The 22,373-nt window shown below is 43.9% G+C and overlaps 1 protein-coding gene and 1 long non-coding RNA gene across 5 annotated transcripts in view; one reads left to right on the top strand and one right to left on the bottom strand.

Moving 5' to 3' along the window:
• LOC117359193 overlaps positions 1 to 18,078 on the top strand; it is a 102,066-nt gene extending 83,988 nt beyond the window's left edge. For 2 of the 3 annotated variants that reach the window (XR_004539180.1, XR_004539178.1), the window contains exons 4-5: positions 13,087 to 13,201; positions 15,740 to 16,500. This is a non-coding gene — a long non-coding RNA (uncharacterized LOC117359193). Of the gene's footprint in view, positions 1 to 13,086; positions 13,202 to 15,739; positions 16,501 to 16,709 lie in introns of those variants that run through there. The other variant, XR_004539179.1, reaches the window with a different exon arrangement.
• Positions 1 to 22,373, bottom strand: part of MPZL1 (myelin protein zero like 1) — a 73,596-nt gene that overhangs the window by 36,503 nt on the left and 14,720 nt on the right. For both annotated transcript variants that reach the window (XM_033941521.1, XM_033941522.1), the window contains exons 2-4: positions 19,343 to 19,506; positions 13,765 to 13,981; positions 1,229 to 1,361 (exon numbers count right to left, since the gene is read on the bottom strand). In XM_033941521.1, the coding sequence (XP_033797412.1) occupies positions 1,229 to 1,361; positions 13,765 to 13,981; positions 19,343 to 19,506 (514 nt within the window). The remainder of the gene's footprint in view (positions 1 to 1,228; positions 1,362 to 13,764; positions 13,982 to 19,342; positions 19,507 to 22,373) is intronic.

The raw sequence follows: 22,373 nt of genomic DNA, 5'->3' as shown, positions 1-22,373 counted from the left end.
ACCAAGGTGCATAACTTTATACTTCTTGGCATTAAAATTCAGCTGCCAAATAGTAGACCAGTGCTCCAGTAAAAGTATGTCTTGTGTCATCGTGTTGGGCACGGGTATCTCCACCCACTATGTTGCATAATTTAGCATCATCGGCAAATAAAGCAATTTTATCCCAAAGTCCTCGAGACAGATCTCGTATGAAGATATTAAATAGGATTGGACCCCAGACCGAGCCCTGCGGTACTCCACTGTGCACTTCTGACTTTTCAGAGGGAGTACCGTTTACCACCACCCTTTGATGTCTGCCACTGAGCCAGTCTTTAACCCATGCAATTAATATTTCTCCTAGCCCCAACGAACTCATCTTGTTCAAAAGTCTACAGTGTGGGACGCTATCAAAAGCCTTACTGAAGTCCAAATACATTACATCTAGGGACTCTCCCTTATCTAGTTTTTTTGTTACCCAGTCAAAGAAGCTGATCAGGTTGGATTGGCAGGATCCTCCCCTTGTAAATCCATGCTGGTGGGGATCCCTCAGTCTCTCATCATCCAGAACCGTATCTATATTGTGTCAGCTGCAGATCTCAAGTCTGCTTCTTCTCCATGCAGGCAGAGCTTTCCCCTGAACCTGGGGATCTATGGAATACCGAAAGCCACCAAAAACCATGACAAAAACAAGAAAATAATTTAAAAAAAACAGAGCAGATCAGAAAGACTCCTTCTAGTTCATGTGAAGCAGGAAAAACTGAAAGGGGCAGCAGAGCCTTCTGGTGAAGGAGGAGGAATAAAAAATCTGAAGTGGATTCCTTCTGCACAGCTCGTGAGCATGGGGAGAATACCCTATCATTCAGAATGACACACATATTGCACTAGAAAGGACCTTTATATAGACCCCAAAATAGCAGAGCCACCACCCCACATCTACAAAGGAAAAATATTCAGTAACATGTGCCAGGCACTAGCTCTCAGCTCTAGCTCTTTTTTATAATCCTGATGGAATTTCTTCTGGAGCTTTTATTTGGAAAACCAGGTGACAAATTTGTGGACAAAATGAAGAAACGTTTGTCTAAGAACACAAAATCCCTGTTTACCATAATACTAGAGGTGGCAGATTATTGAAACATACAGGAAACATTTTCAAGGGTTAAATAACATCTCCACTTTAAAATGGAGAACAGAAAATACATAGAGAGAGAAAAATAAAAAACAAAACAGAGGACGTCGGGAGGTGTCTTACCCAGAGTAGTGTTTTTTTGAATATTTCTTTTTGTAGATGACAAATACAATAATGGCAATTAACAGCAGAAGACCCAAAATCACACCTATCACGATTCCTGCCACAATTCCTGCTTTAGAGGGTGGTAAATTTCCTAAAAGAGTTGGAGATATGAAACAAAATATTATTCCATATATTTGACTGGAACATTTATAATACACAAACAAATGCAGATCAAAACATAATAAAAATTTAATTCAAGAGTGTTTTCATTGCCTGCTCAAGAAAATTCCCATCCATGAAGCCAGACCCTAAACACTTAGGCTAACTAATACTAGTTCTCAACCTACCAACAGGAAAAACTTTACTTGCCTAACTTCAAGTTAATCCATCTGTTATCTGGAGTTAGATGCTCTAAAGCAGCCATATGAGGAGAGTCTCTCTTCCCAAAGCTACATACTATTTTTTCATTAATGAAAAATGTGTATCTTTTATTAAAGACCAATATATGAAAGGACAGATAACATTTCAAACTATGGATGCTGCTTACATATTAGAACAGGGGTGCCCAAAAGGTCGATTGCGATCGACCAGTAAATCGTATAGGCAACTCTCTGGGTAGTGATGGCATATCCAGCTCCGCTAGGTACTCCTTAGAGTATCTGGAGTCGGACTGGAGGTCCAAGTCCAAAGCGTGGCCCATGTCCTGGACAAAGCGAGAGAAAGATGGGCGGGATGTTCCCGAGGCCCCGTGCGGGGTCGGTGAACGAGACCTCCATCGGGTGGAGAAGGATGGGGAGGCTTCCCTCGAGTATCGAGGCTCCTGCTCCGATCCACGCTCCGAGACCGGGGAAGCACTGTGAAAGTGTTCCAGGGTCGTGGATCTCCGACGTCTCGAGGAGCCCCTCGGAGACGATGCCGGGGTTCGGGGTACCGATCGATGTCGAATCGGTGACCTCGACCCGGACTCCCTCAGTGAAAGCCTAAAACCTCGGATCGGAGCCCCGGACCGAGGGGGAGTTCGGAGGATGCGTGGGTTGGAGAGTGATAGCTCCGTCACCCTCAGCGGTCCCGTACGAGGTGTAGGTGAACGGCCTCGTAGAGTGGGGGAACCCCGGGCCTTCTTGGAGGTACGGCGGTTCGAGGTTTCTGTCGTCTTAGCACGACGTTTTGCCCTGCGGCGGTCTGTGGAGGGAGAGCGCCTCGGGTGTCTCGGCGAGGAGTCCAAGGAGGATGGGATGCGGCGGAGCTTGCGCGCTTTTCCCCGAGGTGGCTCGACGCGAGGCTCAGGCTGGTCTGGCACATGCGGGGGTCGAGGCCGGTTGTAGATGGGCCATTGCAGCGGACAGCTCCGATGAGATCATCGCTCGGAGTAGGTCCTGGAAAACGGGCACGGACAGCATCGAGGGCATGTCCACTGCCTCGGTGCGCTCCACCGGGGGCGACCTCGTATCAGAGTATTCCCGTGTGGTGGAGGCACGGCCCGAAGGCTTGGAGGGCTTCGCCGGGGCTGTGAGCATGGGACTTCTGCCATGCGTCGCCGGTGTCCCCGAGGCTGGCTTCTTCGCTGTTACAGAACCTGAAGAGGGAAGAGGGGACTTACCCGGAGCCGAGGCTTTCTGCTGTCCCGAGGACTTCGGATTCGAGTCTCGAGGCGATGCCGAGGTATTCGGGGCCGACCTCGAGGCCGAGGTAGAGGGTTGGTCGGCGGCGAAGAGATCCGCCATGCGGGCTTTTCTTCGGCGGAGGGCCCAGTTCTGGAAAGTAGCACACTGGGGGCAGGAGTCGGTTGGATGAGCGGCCCCCAGGCAGAGGATGTACCGGCGATGTGGGTCTGTGATGGAAAGAAGCCGCTCACACCGGGTGCACTTTTTAAAGCCGGTCAACGGCCGGGACATAGAATTGAAACTGGCCGCGGCTCGAGTAGCCACGCGACCACGGGGACCCGGAAGCCTCCGGGTCAGTCAAAAAATGAAGCAGGAACAAGTTGAAACAAGAAAAAATTCACGCACAGCGACTTAATCGAGAAAAATAAGAAAAAATCGCGGTGCTAGAAGGCAGTTGGGGCAGAGCCTGAAGAAACACGACTTCTAGGCTCAGCGGAAAATTTTGAACTGGAGACCACGAGGGGATGCGCCCCCTAGTGGAGCAGGAAGGCACGCATGCGTGGAGCAGCAGAGCAAACTTAAATCTTCAATCAAGTTTGCTTGAAAATGCTTCCGCATCGGGGCTCCGTAGATGACGTCACCCACATGTGAGAATATCATGCCTGCTTGTCCTGGGATAATAACAAAACATAAAGTTTTACAGGATTGATATGGCGGCCAAGCAGGATTCTACTTTCGGTTCTTCCATTTTGGCAGCAGGCTCATTAGTCCCACCCTGACTCTATGGGACTGTTTTGTTAGTCCCACTTGTCCAGGCTTGAAGATGTTATCAGTCGTGGTGCGTCCAGAAGAACAAGGATCCGACCTCAGTGTCGGTACCACTGATTTTTGTCTTTCTTCAAGATGGCTTGGAAAAAGGACTGGTCGTCAGCTTTCTGAGGGTTCAGATTGCTGGTTTTTCTTTCCTTGGTCCTAAACTTCTGAGATGCTTTCTGGTCATTCAACTGGAAATTGTCAGGTTTCTCAGTGGCATGTTGCATCTTTGTCCTCTGCTATATCAACCCTGTCAGACTTGGAATCTCAATTTGGTTCTCCAGTCGCATGCTTGTCTGTCTTATGAGCCTGTGGACCAGATGTCTTTAATGGATCTCACCATCAAGACAGTTTTCTTGGTGGCCATTACTTCGTCCTGTATAGTCTCCAAACTTCAAGGTTTGTCCTATAGAGATCCTTTTCTTTGGATTACGGACTCCAGCGTGATTCTGTGCACTGTTCTCCCTTTTTTCTCCCCAAGGTGGTCTATAGTTTCCACATCCAACCAGTAGGTCTAACTGCCTACCTTTACTCCCTTGGGATCGCTCAAACATGATCGAGTGCTGAAGTTGCTGGATGTCCGCAGACTTTTGTTGCCATACTTAGAGGTCACAAATAAGTTTAGAGTGTCCGACCTTCTGTTCGTGCTGATAGATCCCGTATGTAAGATCAGGCTGGCTTCAAAAAGTCACCATTTTTAGATGGATCCATATGACTATTTAATTTGTCTATTTTGCTGCCAGAAAGAAGCCTCCTCTTTCTGTGAAGGCTCCTTCTACTGGAGGCATTTCCTCCTTGTGGGCAGAGTTAGCGGCAATTCCTCTTGAGATTTGCACAGCTTCTACTTGGTCCTCCTTACATACTTATGTTCTTAAGGAAGATAAGTTTAAGTTTAAGTTTATTAGGATTTTATATACCGCCTATCAAGGCTTTCTAAGCGGTTTTACAATCAGGTACTTAAGCATTTTCCCTATCTGTCCCGGTGGGCTCACAATCTATCTAACGTACCTGGGGCTCCCAGTGGCCAGGGCTGCACCAACGCGTCCAAGTCTTTGCTTCCTGGTTTGCAATGGCGTCTGAAAATCTGATCTGCTTTCTTGTTGGCCACTGACGCCATCAGGTTGAACCTTGGAAGACCCCCATTTCTTCATTATGAAGCTGAAGGCTCTCTGAGATAGGGACCACTCCCCAGGATCCAGAGTCTGATAGTTGAGAAAATCTGCCTGTATGTTGTCTACTCTGGTCACATGCACTGCAGAAATCACCAAGAGATGATTTTCCACCCAGGGAAAGAGTAGCTGGGCCTCCTGGTGCACAGGCAAGCTTCTGGTGACTCCTTGATGATTTACATATGCAACCGCTGTGGTACTCTCTGAGAAGACAAAGACCGCCTGGTTCCGGAGGAGGTGCTTGAAGTGCAGGAGAGCCAGCTGAATTACCTGATGCTCTAGGCATTTGATCGACCACTTTCTCTAGGACAGGGACCACTGTTCCTGGACTGGATAGTCTGTGCAAAGTGCACCCCAGCTGAAAACACTGGTATCTGTTGTCAGGATCTTCCAGGAGGAGATCCGGAGGGGAAGACCCCATGACAGAGAGATAAGGTTCAACCACCAGGCCAGACTGCTCTAAGCCTCCGCTGTTCAGGGGAACTGCACATGCAGCGGATTCTTCTGCAGACTCCAATGAGAAATAAGCACATTCTGAAGCAGGCGCAGGTGAGCCTTCACCCAGGGAACCACATCTATAGTAGCAATCATGGACACAGGACCTGAAGGTACTGCCAGGTTTTCGGAGCTGGATTCATAAGGAATGCTGGTATCAGCTGATGAAGCTTTGCCTTGTGCAATTCGGGCAGGAACACCTTGTTCTGTGCTGTGGCAAAGCGGACCTCCAGGTATTCCAAGTCCTATGTCAGAACGAGCTGGCTCTTCTGAAAGTTTACTACCCAGTCAAGGCTCTGAAACAGCTGAACGACCTGGTGTATTGTCTGATGCCCCTCAGACTCTGACTAAGCTCCGATGAGTCAGTTGTCCAGATATGGGTGGGCTTGGAGTATGAGCTTCCATAAGTGGGCTGCCACCACCACCATCACCTTGGTGAAGGTCCAGGGTACTGTCACCAACCCGAAGGGCAAGGCTGCAAATGAAGTGCTGATGCAGGACATGGAACTTCAGGATATTTTCTGTGCTCTGGAAATATGGGAATATGAAGATAAGCTGAATAGGCTCTCTGAATCTTGGAATCAAGAACTCCGCTCTTCAATGGTTCGCCTCCTTCCGACATCAGAGAATACAAACTGTGCTACTAGGCCCAAATAAATCAGAACCCAAACCCATTAAATACGATGTTTCCCAGGGGGCCTTGCTGTCAACTTATACCTCAGACCAGTCATTGATATTGCCCATACCTGTAAATACAAAATCCAAACCCATTCCTATGCTGACATACAACTACTGCTCCTGCTAGGTGAGAACCAATCTACCCAACTCATTAACCTCCATGACTGCCTCTTAGATATGAAGAACTGGATGATAGTCAACAAACTCCAACTGAACACCTCTAAGACAGAACTCTGGATTTAAAAAAAAAAAAAAAAACACCAGTTTCACCCGTCCAACATTTATCTTGAGAAACCACAACCCTAACAGCGCAGGACCAGTTGCGCAGCCTTGGGGTGATATTGTTTGGCCTCATTTCCCTCTCCGCCCACATCTCATGTCCCTCTCTGCCCAAGTCTCCAGTTCCTTCTACTACTTGCACCAATTATGAAGGATCAAACCATACCTCTCTAAACCCAACTTAGTCCAGCTCCATTACACCTACATGCTCTCAAGAATGGACTACTGCAACTCCCTATTTAATGGGATAACATAAAAGAACTCAAAACGCCTCAAGCCAGTCCAAAACTCAGCAATCCACCTCCTATACAACCTCAACTACCATGACCCCATCTCACTAGTTCTTCACATGGAACATGCCAACAAATGCTGCATATTCAAGACCTTCGTAATAGCTCACAAAAGATTCCACAACACAACCCCCACCTACATTATCTCCAAATTGCATCAGTACATCCTCAACAGCCCCCTCTGCTTCAAAGTGGAGAAACGGCTGTGCATCCCCCCCAAACGGAAAATGCAAGTAAACGCTCCTACAGCCACTTTCTCCCATGACTATGGAACCAGCTGCCGGCACAGATAAGATCACTGGACTCTCTAATGGCTTTTCGAAGAGCAGTGAAGACCCTCCTCTTCAGCTAAACTGATACCAGTAGATTGACTCCTTCATATATCTCTCCCCCCTCCACTATGTAATACTTTTTTCATCTTGTCATGTCCTTAATTTGCTTTGAGTATTTGCTTAATTTGCTTAATTTGTATTTTTGTAAACCATTCTGAGCTTCCGGGAAGACGGGATACAAATCTAAATAATAAATAAATAAAAAGGCCTCCGTAAAATCCAGTGAAGCCAGATATTCCCCCGGAGCCATTGAAGAGATCACAGACCGCACTGTTTCCATCCTGAAACGGGAAATCTTGAGGGCTACATTGACCGCCTTAATATCCAGTTCTCGGAGTTTCTCTTTGGCACGATGAAGTATATTAAGTATCTGCCGGAGTCTGAGTCAGACTCTGGTACGAGCTCTATGGCTGCGATGTCCTGCAGCCTCTGGACTATGGCTTTGACCCTGGCCACCTTTTCCTGTCTCCTCGCCAGAGAGTTCAGAAAAAACTCTGAAGGGGGGGGGGTCGATGAAACTTGAGTTTGTAGCTGTGCCGCAGAATGTCCAGGACCCAGAGATCGTAGGTGATGGACATACACTCCTCCAGGAAAACTGAGTCGCCCTCCGATTTGCAGAAGACTGGCTGAGGGCCTGGTGTCCTAATTGTTTCCCTCAGAGTAGACGCTGATTGAACTGAAGACTGAGAATGCCAGACTCCATCAAACCATTGTTTGGCTGACTGATAGGATTTCTGACCTGAAGAACCCTCACAGTACTAACAGGAATGTCTGGAGGAACAAAAACTAGAGTACCCCGGTCCTCGAGGACCAGGGCCTGCTGTTAGGCAAAGACTTGGATTTACAGTCCTGCAAACTAAGCATAAAGTCATCAAGCCTTTAACTGAACAGGATAATTTACTGAGGGTTGCCTTGGATGAGGAATCCCTAATACATGGAGAGTAACCGATAACTTGCTCACCACCAGATCATACAAGGCATCAGCCATATAATCCATGCCAGAAACCAAAAGGATAGTTCTTGAAGCACTATAGTGTCAGGATCATGGCGAAGCTTGGAGTGGCAGGCTCTGGCAACAAATGATGCAGCTGCTGCTGCTTTCAAACCAGAGGCCGCAAATCAAAAAGCCGTTTCAGGATAAAATCAATCCTATTGTCCTGTGCATCTTTTAGCACAAACCCTCCCCTCACTAGGGAGCAAAGTATGCTTCACGACCTGTGCCACCAACGAGTTCACCTTTCGGGGCACAAAGCGCTGGTTAAACATGTCTGTCACTGGGTAGAGCTTGGACACAGCCCTTGTCACTCTCAGGGAACATTCAAGCTCATACAAGTAATCCGTGAGCATTTTAGCGATGTCCGAATGATCAGGAAAAGATGAGGACTGTGGCTTCATGCTACTAATGAGAGCATCCCACTGCTCCTGGAGGGCTTGAAGAGTCTCTTCACTGTTGGGTCCTCACCCAAATTCAGAGCATCCCCCAAATTATGAAGATCCATGATTGCATCTACAACCCTCACAAGTGGAGGTGCTTGTTGAGTAAGCAACGGCATGGTTAAATCATTAGGATTATCTATGTCATTTATTAGCGGATCATCCCTCACGCTCCTAGGGACTAGAAACCCGTGTCCTGTGGGGGAGGGACTCCCTGACGCCATAGGAGGCGGATTTTGCACCTTTTTCTTGGCTAGATAAGCTTGAAAGAGCATGTTAATAAATTGGAGGGAGGGGGGGGAGAACCCTCATCTGAAATAACAGCCGCCTCTTGAGAGCCTTCTTATTGCTCTTGGAGGATTTTAATACTTTTGATGATGAATCGCAGCTGCATTTCACTGGGGATGCAAGAACGCCCACCCCAGAACCCTCTTGACTTTTTTGAATGGACACGGATGGACTGGGCAGAAGAAACCCCTATAAGGGTCGATGGAGCCCAGGCTGGTGCCATTTCGCCCTCCTCATGTGGAACACAGCTACTGACCGGTCAGCCATCTGTCACAAATGAAGCTTATAGAGGCAAAAAATAACTTTAAATTCAATTTAAATTCAAATCAGAAAAATCCAAAATGGCCACCACTTGAGTGATTTTACTGAGTAAATAGCCCGGGGAAACTTCCAAAATACGGTGATTTCAGGGGTGTGAGACCCTCCAAAATTGCTGTCCCGCGCTGTCAGCCTCTTACTCACTGTGCCATGCTGAAAGAAACTAAAACAGTTATTTGTTGATGTGTTTATGTGAATGTATTTTGCATAATCAGCAGTTATGTAAGATCAGTGACATCTTTAGAATTTAGTTATTTGTGATGGAATTACGTGGATAATTTTGAATATGGACAGCAGTGTGGGTAACAGCAGTTCTTGTTAGACACAAGATGTATTGTTTTTAAATATTTTGTATGTTGATTGTAAACTGCCTAGATTTCTAAATAAATAAACAAACATGAGCAGAAATGACTGGTTACTACTGTTTTGCTTTGTAGGAAAGCAACTGAAAGTCAGAAAGCAGTCCTGAGTTAAGAGGGAAGGATCAGAAAAATATGTAAATAAGACTTCCTATAAGCAGTCTTGCGACACGAGATGCATAACCCACTTGTCCAGGAATAGAGTGGGATTGTACAAGAAGAATGGATTCTGTTGTATATTCAAATACTGTTTTCCTATGATATGGTGCACATGAAGTCAGTAAGCAGTACATTTAAGACAAATCGGAGAAAAGAAAATATTTCTTCCACTCTGGAACTCACTGCCAATGAAAATAATATAAGCAGTTAGTGCTGCATATCCCTGGAGTTTAAGTAGCATAGAATCTTGCTACTTTTTTGGGATCCTGCCAGGTACTTGTGACCTGAATTGGTCACTTCTAAAAGCAGTATGCTGATCTAGAAAGACCTTTGGTCTGACTCAGTCTGAGAATTTGTGTTTTCTTAAGTGTGAGCCAAGGGACACTGGGCACAAATTTCTATTAAACTGAATAAGTAGTTCAAACTTATTACTAGGCAAGAAATCACAGTTACTTACCCTGACAGGTGTTATCCAGGGACAGCAGGCAGATATTCTCACTGATGGGTGACATCACCGACGGAGCTCTGGTACGGACCACTTTAAGTGCATTGCTCCTTTAAGAACTTTAGTGCCTTCCCGCCCGACGTAGGCACGTGGTCCCTCAGTTAAGATAAGCCAGCTAAGAAGCCAACCTAGGGAGGTGGGTGGGTTGTGAGAATATCTGCCTGCTGTCTCTGGATAACACCTGTTACGGTAAGTAACTGTGCTTTATCCCAGGACAAGCAGGCATCATATTCTCACTGATGGGTGACCTCCAAGCTAACAGAATAGGATGGTGGGCGAGTTGGCCTTTAGGAAAATAAATTTTGTAATACAGATTGGCCGAAGTGCCCATCTCGCCTGGAGAATGACTCCAGACAGTAGTGAGAAGTGATGGTATGAACTGAGGACCAGGTGGCAGCTTTACAGATTTCCTCAATGGGAGTAGATCTGAGGAAAGCAACAGAACCTGCCATAGCTTGAGGCTTTGACACGGTCTCCAGTGCCAGTCTGGTCTGAGCATAGCAGGCAGCAAGATGCAACGAGATGCAGGCAGCAAGCCAGTTGGAAATTGTTCTCTTGGAAACAGGATGCCCCAACTTGTTTGGATCAAATGAGATGAAGAGTTGGGGAGAAGTTCTGTGAGGCTTTGTGCGATCAAGGTAATGAGCCAAAGCTCGTTTACAGTCCAAAGTTTGCAAGGCTGCTTCTCCAGGATGAAAATGAGGCCTAGGAAAAAATACTGGTAAGATAATCGCATGCATTGAACAGGCGTTAGTTTTTTAGCCAGCCGCAGGGGTTAGCGCGTGATGAAATGTCCGGGCTTTATAAAAGGAGCCCTAAGTGTTTAAGATAAAATGAAAAATAGAAAGCATAATTGCCGGACCGGTTAGCAAGCATGGCATTTTGATATAAACGCTTACCAAAGCGGTTCATTGTCTTTCCCTCTCTGCCAGGAGGAACAGAAGCATAAACACTGGCCCCTGCAGATTTTTTAAGAGTGGACTTCACCAGGAGAGACTCATGATGGAGCCCAGGCTTGTCAAAGCCCGGAATTGAAATCACCCTATAATGGGAATCAAGTTTACGAGGAGCCCCAGGAACAGTCAAAGGAGTTTCAAGATTTTTATAAAAAGTCTCCCTTAGAATATCATAAAGGGGAAGCTTAAGAAACTCCTTAGGTGGCTGTTCATAATCTAATGCATCTAAAAATGCTTTAGATTTCTTTGAATGAACTCCAGAGGAATAGAAAAAGTCTCTGACATTTCCCTCAAAAATTTGGAGAAAGATGTCTGTTCTGGTTTTTGAACTGGCTCTTGAGAAGAAGGATCTTCATCATCAGTCAAAATAGGCTCTTCAGAATCTTCCCAGAGATCCAAGTCCCACGTCGGTGGAAGACAGCGTCGAGAACTGGGTGTCGATAGCTAAACATGTGTCATCTTCTTCAATGATTTCTCCGATTTGACCAACATCGTCTCGGGAGATGTGTGTGAAGAAGAACGATGTCGAGCTGCATCTGACATCGGATCTTGAAACAAGCCCACCAGCACCGAAGAAGGCTTTCACTCTGGTGCCAAGGCAGTAGACACTGGTTCCACAAAAGTCGATGTCGACAATAAAGTCTCAGACCGCACCAGTGCCGGTAACAAAAAGTCAGACCGAACTGGTGCCGCAAGGGTCGATGCCATTAGCAAAGGCTCAGACCGGACCAGCACCGGAGGAGCTGGTGTCGCAATGACAGGGAATAAGAGTTGCAATTGCTCCCCGTAACTGGACTTGCAGCACTGCCTCAATTTGCTGCTGAAGAGTCTGCATCAGTACCGCTGGCTTTTTCACCGGTACCTTTGGTGCCGCTTTGCGCTCCGGAGATGAGGAGGCCGATGATGAGGCACCCACCTCAATTGGAGCCAAGTGTTTCTTAGAGCACCTCGAGGTCTGCAGGCTCACTGCTGAAGTGACCTGAGGGCCTGAAGGGGTGGGGGAAGGCTTCTTAACCGGCTTACCCACTGGCTGAGACACCGAGGTGGATTCCAGCGACGTCGAGTGATGTGATGCCGACTTCGATGTGGATTCCAACACTGGAACCGGTGCCGAAACTCCCCCCCATATTGGACCCGAAAAGCAAACGCTGTTGAATTTTACGATTCTTGAGGGTTCTCTTTTGAAGAGAAGAGCAATGGGTGCACGAATCAGCCCTGTGGTCTGGCCCCAAACATTGGAGGCACCAGCGATGCGAATCAGTGTTTCTATGTTTCTATGCCTGCAATCGCATGTGTGTGGGCGGAAGCTTCTCCTCTGACGCAATAAGTATAGCGGCTGCATTTTGCTGGCTTACATTGTAAGCATCTCCAGCTCTACTAGGGAGACGTGTAGGGTGAGCCTAGGCGGTCTTGCGGGCCTCCCTAGGCTCCAGGAGGTGCCTTCAATATAGGCGGCCTGCCTGAGGAGCATTTTTTTAAAAAACGTGCGTCTCAATTGGCTGATTAGACAGCTGTAGGACGCCTACAGCGGCCTAAAATCGGGACGCTCTTTGCAGAATCCGGGCCAGAGTGTATACTCTCTCCCTCTGGAGCAAAGAGCTGACGTAGGGCATCGCCCATATGTGCACTTAGTGTCACTTTATCTAAAAGTAGCTCAATATGTCTTAATTGGCAGTAAGCAAACCTGTTGTTCCATCGAAGTCCCACCCATTCCAGAAGGGCTTCAAAATCTAACAGCTCCCCATCCTCTTGTACTATATGTTCCAATCGCACTATCCCTCAGTTACAGGGACTGACTTATGGTCAGCATTGCTGATAGTTCTTGTGGTACGATTACCAGCCTTGTGTGGATGAGGGTGTATGACAGTGGGGGGGGGGAGTGATTATAGGGCATGAATGGGGTTTGAAATGGTTGATATGCGTGTGTAGGGAATGTTTTTGGATGGAGTATGGGTGCATGGACAAAGGTCGGCATAGGGCAGATGTAAGACCTTTATACCTGTGCCATATGTACATATAGCCGTAGAGCAGATCAAAGGTCAGGATTCATATTTAGATGCATGTGTACTGCAGTGGTATTTTAAAGCTAAATAAACCAAACACTTGCATTCACAGAACTGTGGAAACCATGCCAAAATTTTGCTAAAACAGAGTACATGATGAAAACAGAATTTTCAATGATGTATTTAAATTGTAGAGTCCTCAGAGCTTTCTCATATTGACACTGTGGCCCTTTACACGAAAAAAGTTGGAGATAAAGGCCAAAAGATATAAAAAGGATGGAGTCGGTCCAGAGGAAGGCTACCAAAATGGTATGTAGTCTTCATTATAAGGCATATGGGGATGGACTTAAAGATCTCAATCTGTATACTTTGGAGGAAAGGCGGGAGAGGGGATATATGATAAGAGTTGTTTAAATACCTACATAATATAAATGTGCATGAGTCGAGTCTCTTTCATTTGAAAGGAAACTCTGCAATGAGAGGGCATAGGATGAAGTTAAGAGGTGATAGGCTCCGGAGTAATCAGAGGAAATATTTTTTTTTTACAGAAAGGGTGGTATAAGTATGGAACGGTCTCCCGGAAAAGGTGGTCGAAAAAGAGACTGTGTCTGAATTCAAGAGGGCCTGGAATGGGCACTTGGGATCTCTCAGAGAGAGTGAAAGAAATATTGGTTACTGTGGATGGGCAGACTAGATGGGCCATTTGGCCTTTATCTGCCGTCATGTTTCTATGTTTCACTGTAATATTTAATTGCAAAATTTTAGTAAGTTTTTAATACTTGAAAGGGTAAAGACTTCTAGAAAGTAAGTGCTCCTTTAAGAATAAAATCACTCCCACTTCCAAAGCATATAGAAATAAAAATCATAGTCACCTCTCTCAACAACTTTGAGTTGTATTTCTCCTATAATGGTAGCATCTATGTCTATAGGATTCTTGACATCACACAAGTAGGTACCATTGTCTTGGAATTGCATATTTTTGATGTAAATGGATGCATCCTTCTTATTGAGGTCTCCAGCCCATGAGACTCTGTCTTTAAAGGGAACGACGTTTAAATTGAAATCTCTCCCAGCCGTATAATAGAAGAACTGGATAAGACAAAGAAAAGAATAAAGAGCAGAACTGTACTGCAGAGGTTAGCCTAGATGTTAGCCCTTTAACATATTATCTTGCACATGCCGATATGTTCGGCATGGATAATAGAAAGAGGACAGAGAACTTTGTCCAAACGAAAAGATGCATTCTTGAGTATTTTCTTTACCATTAATCCAGCATTTCCAAAGACTTTTCTAAAAACCCCAAAGCCATTCAGGTTTTTAGGATTACCCACAAAGAAGATATAGTTGCATAAACTGGATACACTGTAAATACAAACGTACATCATACACATTCACTATCTACATTTTGAAAATCCAACTAGTTGTGGGGCACCTAGTTATAGTACTTCTGATTAAACAAATGTTCAGTCCATTTTGGGCATTTACTCAAAAAAATATACCATAACAGTAAAAACAGGTGTAAATGTAACATGCAAAGAAAAAGAAATGTGCCAATATTGCAAGATAATGTACAGCAAAACTGCTTAGATTTATCCATAATACAGTTGAACTTCACCAAGTAAGGCTCATGCTTGAGCCATGGCTGACATGCCTAAGCTATAATGTTCTGAGAAAGAACTAACTTTGGCTTCACATATTTCAGTGTAGACTAACAATTTCCAATCTAATAGCCCACTTACTGGGAACATCTAAGGAATAAATTATGGCTTTTCTGCAAGGGAATTGGAAAGATGTTAATAGCTGAGCACTGGAAAAGTCAAAGATCTTCACATCACAGATCACTATGCAGAAAGGCCCTGAAAACAAAGGCTGGAACTTATATATAAGTCCTTTGATTTAAATACTGGCTATTTGTAAAGTACTAAGCAAATACCTCTCCTTCCTCTTTAAGTTAAATATCAATTTCAGTATGCAAAACTCTAGATTTGATAGTATGTATTTATGTATATGTATGTATGTATATGTAAATATCTAATGGAAAAAGTCCTCTCCTAGGTAAGTACAATACAGTTAAGGACTAGATAATATATCATCAAGATAGAGTTAAACTCTATCTTGATGATATATTATCTAGTCCTTAACTGTATTGTATGTATATGTAGACACAAAAAAAAATTTTTTGTACTCTCCAGTTAATCAAATCAATACTACAGATACCAAACACCCTTTACAGACGAAAGAAAAAGCCTCAGGTCTTGGGTGAGCCAACCACTGTTTGTCAATCGGGTATGCTTTTATTTCAAAAGGAGAAAAAAAAATTGTAACATCAAGACAACAAAAAAACATAACACACAAGATCTGAGGCTTTTTCTTTCGTCTGTAAAGTGTGTTTTTTCGTCTGTAGTATTGATTTGATTAAGTGGAAATACAAAAAACATTTTGTGTGTGTATTATTTCCTCCACTCCTCGCTTAGAACATAACATAAGAATAGCCTTACTGGGTCAGACCAATGGTCCATCAAGCCCAGTAGCCTGTTCTCACAGTGGCCAATCCGGGCCACTTTTTTGGAATTTTGTATGTATATGTCCACAAGTATCTGCAAAATAGATTGGTTATGATGGATTGTCTGATATGACATGTTTGGTTTTTAATAGCTGATTGTACTTAATAAACTCTACTTTATCTCTGGTTGATGTGTATGGTTCCTTCCCCACTTTCTTTCCTTTGTATGTATATGTATACATACACACACACATCTACCCAAGCTCATATTAGGAAACAAAAAGCATCTTGTCGTATGAACACATACCATCATTTATCTTTCTATGCTCTTTGTTTTATACTAGAAAATGGACTTGGATCGAATTCTATCCAAGAATGACATGGGAGCAGCTGTTAGCTCCACGACATTGTGCGGCCGTGGCCAGCAGAGTGGGGAGTAGGTCATGGCAACGGTGCTTCTGTCCCTATCCTGTAGCTGTTGAAGGTAGAAAAATAAATTCTTGATTTTTCCGAGGAGCACTTCTGCTAATGCTGGTTAAGTCACTGGCAGAATTTAGTTTTCTCTACCTGCTGGTAAGAAATGATAACACTTATTTGTGCAGAATGGTGCAGCTGACACTAAGATTATGATTAACAGCTTTTATTACTGTTCCCTGTTTAACGATCCATTAGTTCAGTACTTTTGGTTTTTGTTTTAATCAAGTTTTGTTCAAATATCCTGCATTTTAATTCCTGGTGTCTATCCTTCTATTGAAAGCATTTCTTAAATTTCTGTCTGCTTGTCACATAGCCTCTGATTTAATATGTTTTAAACCTTTATAGTTGACCTGCATTGAATGCTCTATTTATGTGATAGCCATTGAGGTAGGCATATTTAACCCGTGTCATGCAGTCTTTTTTCACTAGATTACTTTCTGTATTACAGTCACCTAGCCTCCTATTCCTTTCTGCCCTTCTTCTTTCCAGTTTCACTTTACTTTCAATCAGTATCTTTAAGTGTATCATTTTATTATTTATTACTTATGTACTTCTAATAGTTGTTTATCTGATTTATAAATGTCTAACAATATGTTTAGTTACATCTTGTTTCCAAAATTTCAATGTATTGGTCCATTTGTCTTTGCAAATTGATTTTATCATTTTCTGTTTAATAATACATATATATATTCTTTGCTTGATGTGCTTTTATTAGCTATGATTTTATTAGTTTATATTATGTTTTTATTATAGTTTCCATTATGTGTTTCATATTGGTTTATATTATGTGCTTCATATTATTTTTATTATTGTTATTAACTTGTCATGGCTCAATAGATTCTTGACAAAGGCACAGATGCCGAAACACTGTCAGTGTCGAGTCCTTGCAGTGCTACTATCAAAAAAGTGAACTTTGAACTTTACACCCATTGCTGAATTATTGACATCTCATCCTCACGACTCCTTCGTTGTGCCTAGATTGTTTCGTCGTTGAGGCCCCCTTGGGCTCCCTTTTTGGGGCCCATAAACAGGCTTCCAGTTTCACAACATTCAATCTTTTTTTGATTCATGAAGGGATTTCAAATCATCACTGCAGAAACCTCCTGTCCCGTGGGACCTTAACATTGTCCTAAAATCTTTCAAGTAGCCTTTTGATACAATGAAGTCCACTTCACTCAAGCATATTACCTGTAAAGTGCTCTTTGAGGGATGTACTTCAGCTGGAATAATATGTAAGCTTTAAAACCTGGATTACCTATGAATTGTTTTTCATCAGTCACAGATGTTTCCCCATAGACAGCAGGACTGGTGAGGCACACAGTGCCTCTAATCTTCCCGAGAGTTGCATTCCTTCTTGAGCTAAGGCACTGTCTGAGGAAACCTTTGTGCATGGGAAGACCTCTGTATGCTCAGAACATTATACTTATTTCTGAGCTCTGTGAAAGCTGTTCTGTCCTGGTGCCATCAGAAAGCACAATTACTTACCTGTAATAGGTGTTATCCACAGACATCAGACAAATATTCTTACATGTGGGTAATGTCATCTATGGAACTCACACTCCACTTGGGCACTCAAAAAAACACTTGAAAACCTCTTAGATAGTCACTTCATCAGCTACTTTAAACTATATCATGCCTCTTTTTAACTTAACTTAAACACACGTGGGGAATCTTAGAACACCACCTGTCTGATACAGCACAGTGTGACAGCACTTGTCACTGGCTCATCTAATCGTGTATTTACTACCTAAATCTATATTTTCAAGGTCTTTTTTTTACCTAAGTTTATATGTATTTGTTTTATATATTTTTAAATTTTTTAATTATATCTAGTCATGGTATTTCATGTAATCTACCAATCTAATAAATAAATTAGGCAATTACTCTAAAAATTTCTCTTCATGGATTTAAATTCATCACACATCGTTTCTATTCCTTCCAATTCATTTGTAATTCATTTTAAAGTAATTTCATTGCTTTTACATTCCCCTAGAAGTCTTAAATAACTTAGCTTATTCAATGTCGCTGTTGCATTAAACCCCCACCAAAGCGTTTTGTATCTTCATCAGGACGGGGAAAGTGCCATAACAACTACATTTCATTCATTCATTCATTTAATAGTGAACTCGCAGGCCTTGAGCATGCTCAGATGCTCAAGGCCCAGCAGACGAGTAGGCCGATCTTCAAGAGTGCCCAGATGAGGGTAAGAAGCGGCGGGGGGGTGCCCAATTGTGTCGGGGGGAGGGGGTCGGATCCTGGCGGGAGGGTGCCCAATTGTGTCGGGGGGGGGTGCCGGTTCGAGGCAGGGGGGGTGCTGGATCGCAGGTGGGGGGTGCTCGTAAATCGAGCCATGCTCGGTTTCCGAGGCACCGATTTTGCAAATGTTTTGCTCGTCTTGCAAAACACTCGCAAACCGGTGCAGTCGTAAACTGAGGTACCACTGTATTTGATTTTGAAGTACTTAGGTAACTGATTTGTAGCATTTTATCATGAAATAATCAGATATTTTTAGGGGTTTTTAGTTATTGGCTTTTACCTTTTTAGTTTTATTCAATTTGTTGTATTTTTAACTATTGTAAACCGCATAGAACTTTACGACCTTGCGGTATATAAACTGTTATTATTATTAAAGCAGTAATGATTTGTCATCAATTCTTGTATGGAAACACTCCAGAATTGTTTAAAAATAATATTCTTGGCTATACACCAAAAAGATCAATGCGCTCGTAGAATTTAGCTTTACTGAAGACGACTGTGAATCCAAGGCTAGTTGAGACTGGGAAAATGACTTTTTGTTGTGCTGGAGTTAAGATATGGAACTCCCTGGTCAGTCAGATATGAAATTGTTATGCAAACTTATTGTATTATTTTGTAGTCATGATTTCTGAGGACTGACTGTATGTTCATTTATTATGTTTTTGTTTTAAATTATGTATGTAAATTATGTAAACCTTTTAGTTTTAAACGGTACAGAAATTTTATAGAAATTTTTAAAATAAATAAATCCCATTTTTAATCATTTCCTAAAATACATTTTTGGAGATTGTGCCAGGTACTTGTGATTAGCTTGATGAACCTTCGTTCTGTCACAGTATGCCAACACTTATGTCCTTATATAATAAATTAAACTCTCAAATCTCTTATTTATTCTGTTTAAATTCAGCAGTCAGCGCTTTTTCCAGATTTTTGTACACCATTGTATGTGGAATATTTCTGGCAGTTTTTCCATACAACATAAAACCACACACAAAAGTGTGCATGTGGTTCTATTTCTTCATGTATTTTGGTCCCAAAATCCACCCTGCAAAATATTTCCCAAACATATCCTATTGACTTTACAGTCAATTTAATTTCCATGAAATTCACAATAGATATACAAGATAAATATGCATACTTATTATGGATATCCTGGAAAATGAAATAGCTAAATACACTATGCATAGGTACAGCTAAAATACAGACACTCTTACCGAGACATGACGTCCTCTACCCTCAGGCTTAAAAATCCAGGTGACTGCAGTGGTACTGCTCACCATCTCCGTTGACTTGAAGGTGCAGGGAAGCCTTGCCCGTGTCCCATTCTCCACTATAAGTTCCTGTGGGGTGTACACCTCAATTGCCTTCACAATGGTCACTGCAAAGAAACAGGTGTTGTGTAAGCAACAAAACAAAAAGAAGAGGAAACCATAGCATAGCTTCCAAACTGCCTAACCATATGCACTGTAGCAGCGAAAGACACAAAATCAGCAGGCCAAGCTGGGGCTTAGCTCTTTCTCATACTACTAAAGCATATACCTATATCTTTACTGCTCTGTCAGACTTGGGGGGGGGAGGGACCCACTGATCTCACAACATGTTAAAAGTGCATGGCTAGCTCTCTCTGGAATTCTTAACAGAATTTACAATTCATCAAGACTGCTTAAAAAATAAAAATAAAAACCACTTCTATGCAAACAACCTCAATGAATAATCTAAATATCAGAGGATATTCGCTAGCATTGCTGCTCCTCTCTTGGTACCTCTGAGAGAAAAAAATTATCTCTGGGCCCATTTTTAAGCCTGATCTGATGCTTCTTTCTTTCTTCAAGCTACCAGAATACTAATCTTCCTCATCAGCCTATCTAACAGCAGAAAGGACATGCTGCTCTGAAATGAGGGAACTGCAAAGTCATACTCTTTTCACGAGCAAAGAAGAAATCGGCAAAAAAGTAATATAGCAACTATTGCTTTACTAATGCCAAATAAATGCAAACAAATATCCCTCACTCCTTGGTAGTACTATAGGAAAATGGATCCTTGGTACTAGAAGATGTCAGATACCTAGAACAGGATGGTAGATGTTAAGGGGCTCATAATCGAAAGAGAAAAACGTCCAAAACCCGGCCTGTCGGCACTTGGACGATCATCAGCCAAAAACGTCCAAATGTCGATAATAAAACCGGGTTTTGGACGTGTTTCTAAAATGACCTAGGCTTTCATAGTACCGCTGAATGACCATGTCAGGAGGAGTGTCGAGGGCGGGGCATGGGCAGGCTTAGCCTTAGCAGCAGTGTTCTTCAACCTTTTTACACCCTTGGACCGGCAGAAAAAAAAGAATTATTTTGTGGACCGGCAAACTACTAGGACTAAAATGTAAAAACCCCGTTTCCGCCCCATCTCCGCGAGTCGGTCCCCACAAATCATCTGATCCCATCCACACAAGCCTCAGTTATGATTTTATATTGAATGTATTTTATTAAAGTATAAAAAGAAACAATATTCTGTACAATTGTCATTTTATAAATACAAATAATTCAGAGCAGGATCAACAAAACCCGTCTCGCCTCCCCTTCACATATATCCCCTCTATTATCAAGAAAACTGAACAAGCCAAATTATTACAGAATGCTACACAGAAATATCATGCTAACAGAATACTGCAGTCACACATGACAGGAATAGTTTTAGGGGAGTGCAACTAGGGCAACTGCCCCCTGGTCAGAGAGCGCCCTAAGCCAGCTGGAAGCTAAAGAAGCACTGCCTGGGCTTTGCAGTCCCCAGTTATGTCTAACACCAGCTCTAGCAGGATATATATTTCAAATCTGATATATTCTAATCACAAAATAGAAATAAAATTATTTTTTTCTACCTTTTGTCTGCTTTCAATCTTCTTTTCACTCTCTTCCTTCCAGCGTCTGCCCTCTCTGTCTCTTCAATCCAGCATCTGTCCCTTCCATCCACTGTCTGTCCTCTCCCCCTTCCATATGGTATCTTGTCTTCTTTCTATGCCCCTCTCCTCTTTCCATCCAGCTTGTGCCCCCTCTCTCCTTTTTACATGATTCATTCCAGCTTCACTGCTCTTTTCATTTTTATCTCTCCTACACCAGATCTATCATCGTTGTCCCTCTCTGCTTTTCTGCTGACCCCTTCCTATCATCAATCTCTCTACTTTCTCATGCCTGTGTCTCCCCTTCCCCTCCTCTAATCTCTCTGCCAGCTGTTTCCTTCCTTTTTTCATTCTCCCTTCCCTCCTCCTCCTGTCCAGCAGTAATTCTCTTCCCTCTCCTCCCAGCATCATCTCTCCTTCTCCCTCTCCAGTAGCAGCTGTCCCTTTTTTCCTTGCCCAGCAGCTTCCCAGATTCCTTTCCCTCCTCCCCTCCCAGAAGCATCTCTCCTTCTCCATCTCCAGTAGCAGCTGTCCATTTTTTTCCTTGCCCAGCAGCTTCCCAGATTCCTTTCCCTCCTCCCCTCCCAGAAGCATCTCTCCTTCTCCCTCTCCAGTACCAGCTGTCCCTTTTTTTCCTTGCCCAGCAGCTTCCCAGATTCCTTTCCCTCCTCCCCTCCCAGAAGCATCTCTCTTTCTCCCTCTCCAGTAGCAGCTGTCCCTTTTTTTCCTTGCCCAGCAGCTTCCCAGATTCCTTTCCCTCCTCCCCTCCCAGAAGCATCTCTCCTTCTCCCTCTCCAGTAGCAGCTGTCCCTTTTTTTCCTTGCCCAGAAGCTTCCCAGATTCCTTTCCCTCCTCCCCTCCCAGAAGCATCTCTCCTTCTCCCTCTCCAGTAGCAGCTGTCCCTTTTTTTCCTTGCCCAGCAGCTTCCCAGATTCATTTCCCCCCTCCCCTCCCAGCAGCATCTCTCCTTCTCCCTCTCCAGTAGCAGCTGTCCCCTTTTTCCCTTGCCCAGCAGCTTCCCAGACTCTGATAGTGGTTTTCTCCCCTCCCAGCAGCTCTTCTTACTTCCCAGCGCAGCGATTAACGAAGGCAGCCTCGGGTCCTTTGTTGGGTTGTGCTGCCTCTGAGGAAAGAGGAAGTTGCATCATCAGAGGCAGCCGCGACTCAGCAAAAGCCCCGAGGCTGCCTTCGTTAATCGCTGCGCTGGGAAGTAAAGGAGAGCTGCAGAGAGGGGAGAAAGCCACTGTCAGAGGTTCCCCAAGATCTCTCCGGCCCAGCGCACGCTTCTCATGTTGATCTTGCCGGCCCTGCGCGGACCGGCAGGAAGTTGAAGTAAGTCAATCTTGCCGGCCCTG

Source organism: Geotrypetes seraphini, chromosome 4, assembly GCF_902459505.1.
Source record: "Geotrypetes seraphini chromosome 4, aGeoSer1.1, whole genome shotgun sequence".
NCBI classification, from domain to species: domain Eukaryota; kingdom Metazoa; phylum Chordata; class Amphibia; order Gymnophiona; family Dermophiidae; genus Geotrypetes; species Geotrypetes seraphini.
The sequence above is the reverse complement of the archived record's forward strand: the minus strand, read 5'-3'. Positions and strand labels throughout refer to the sequence as shown.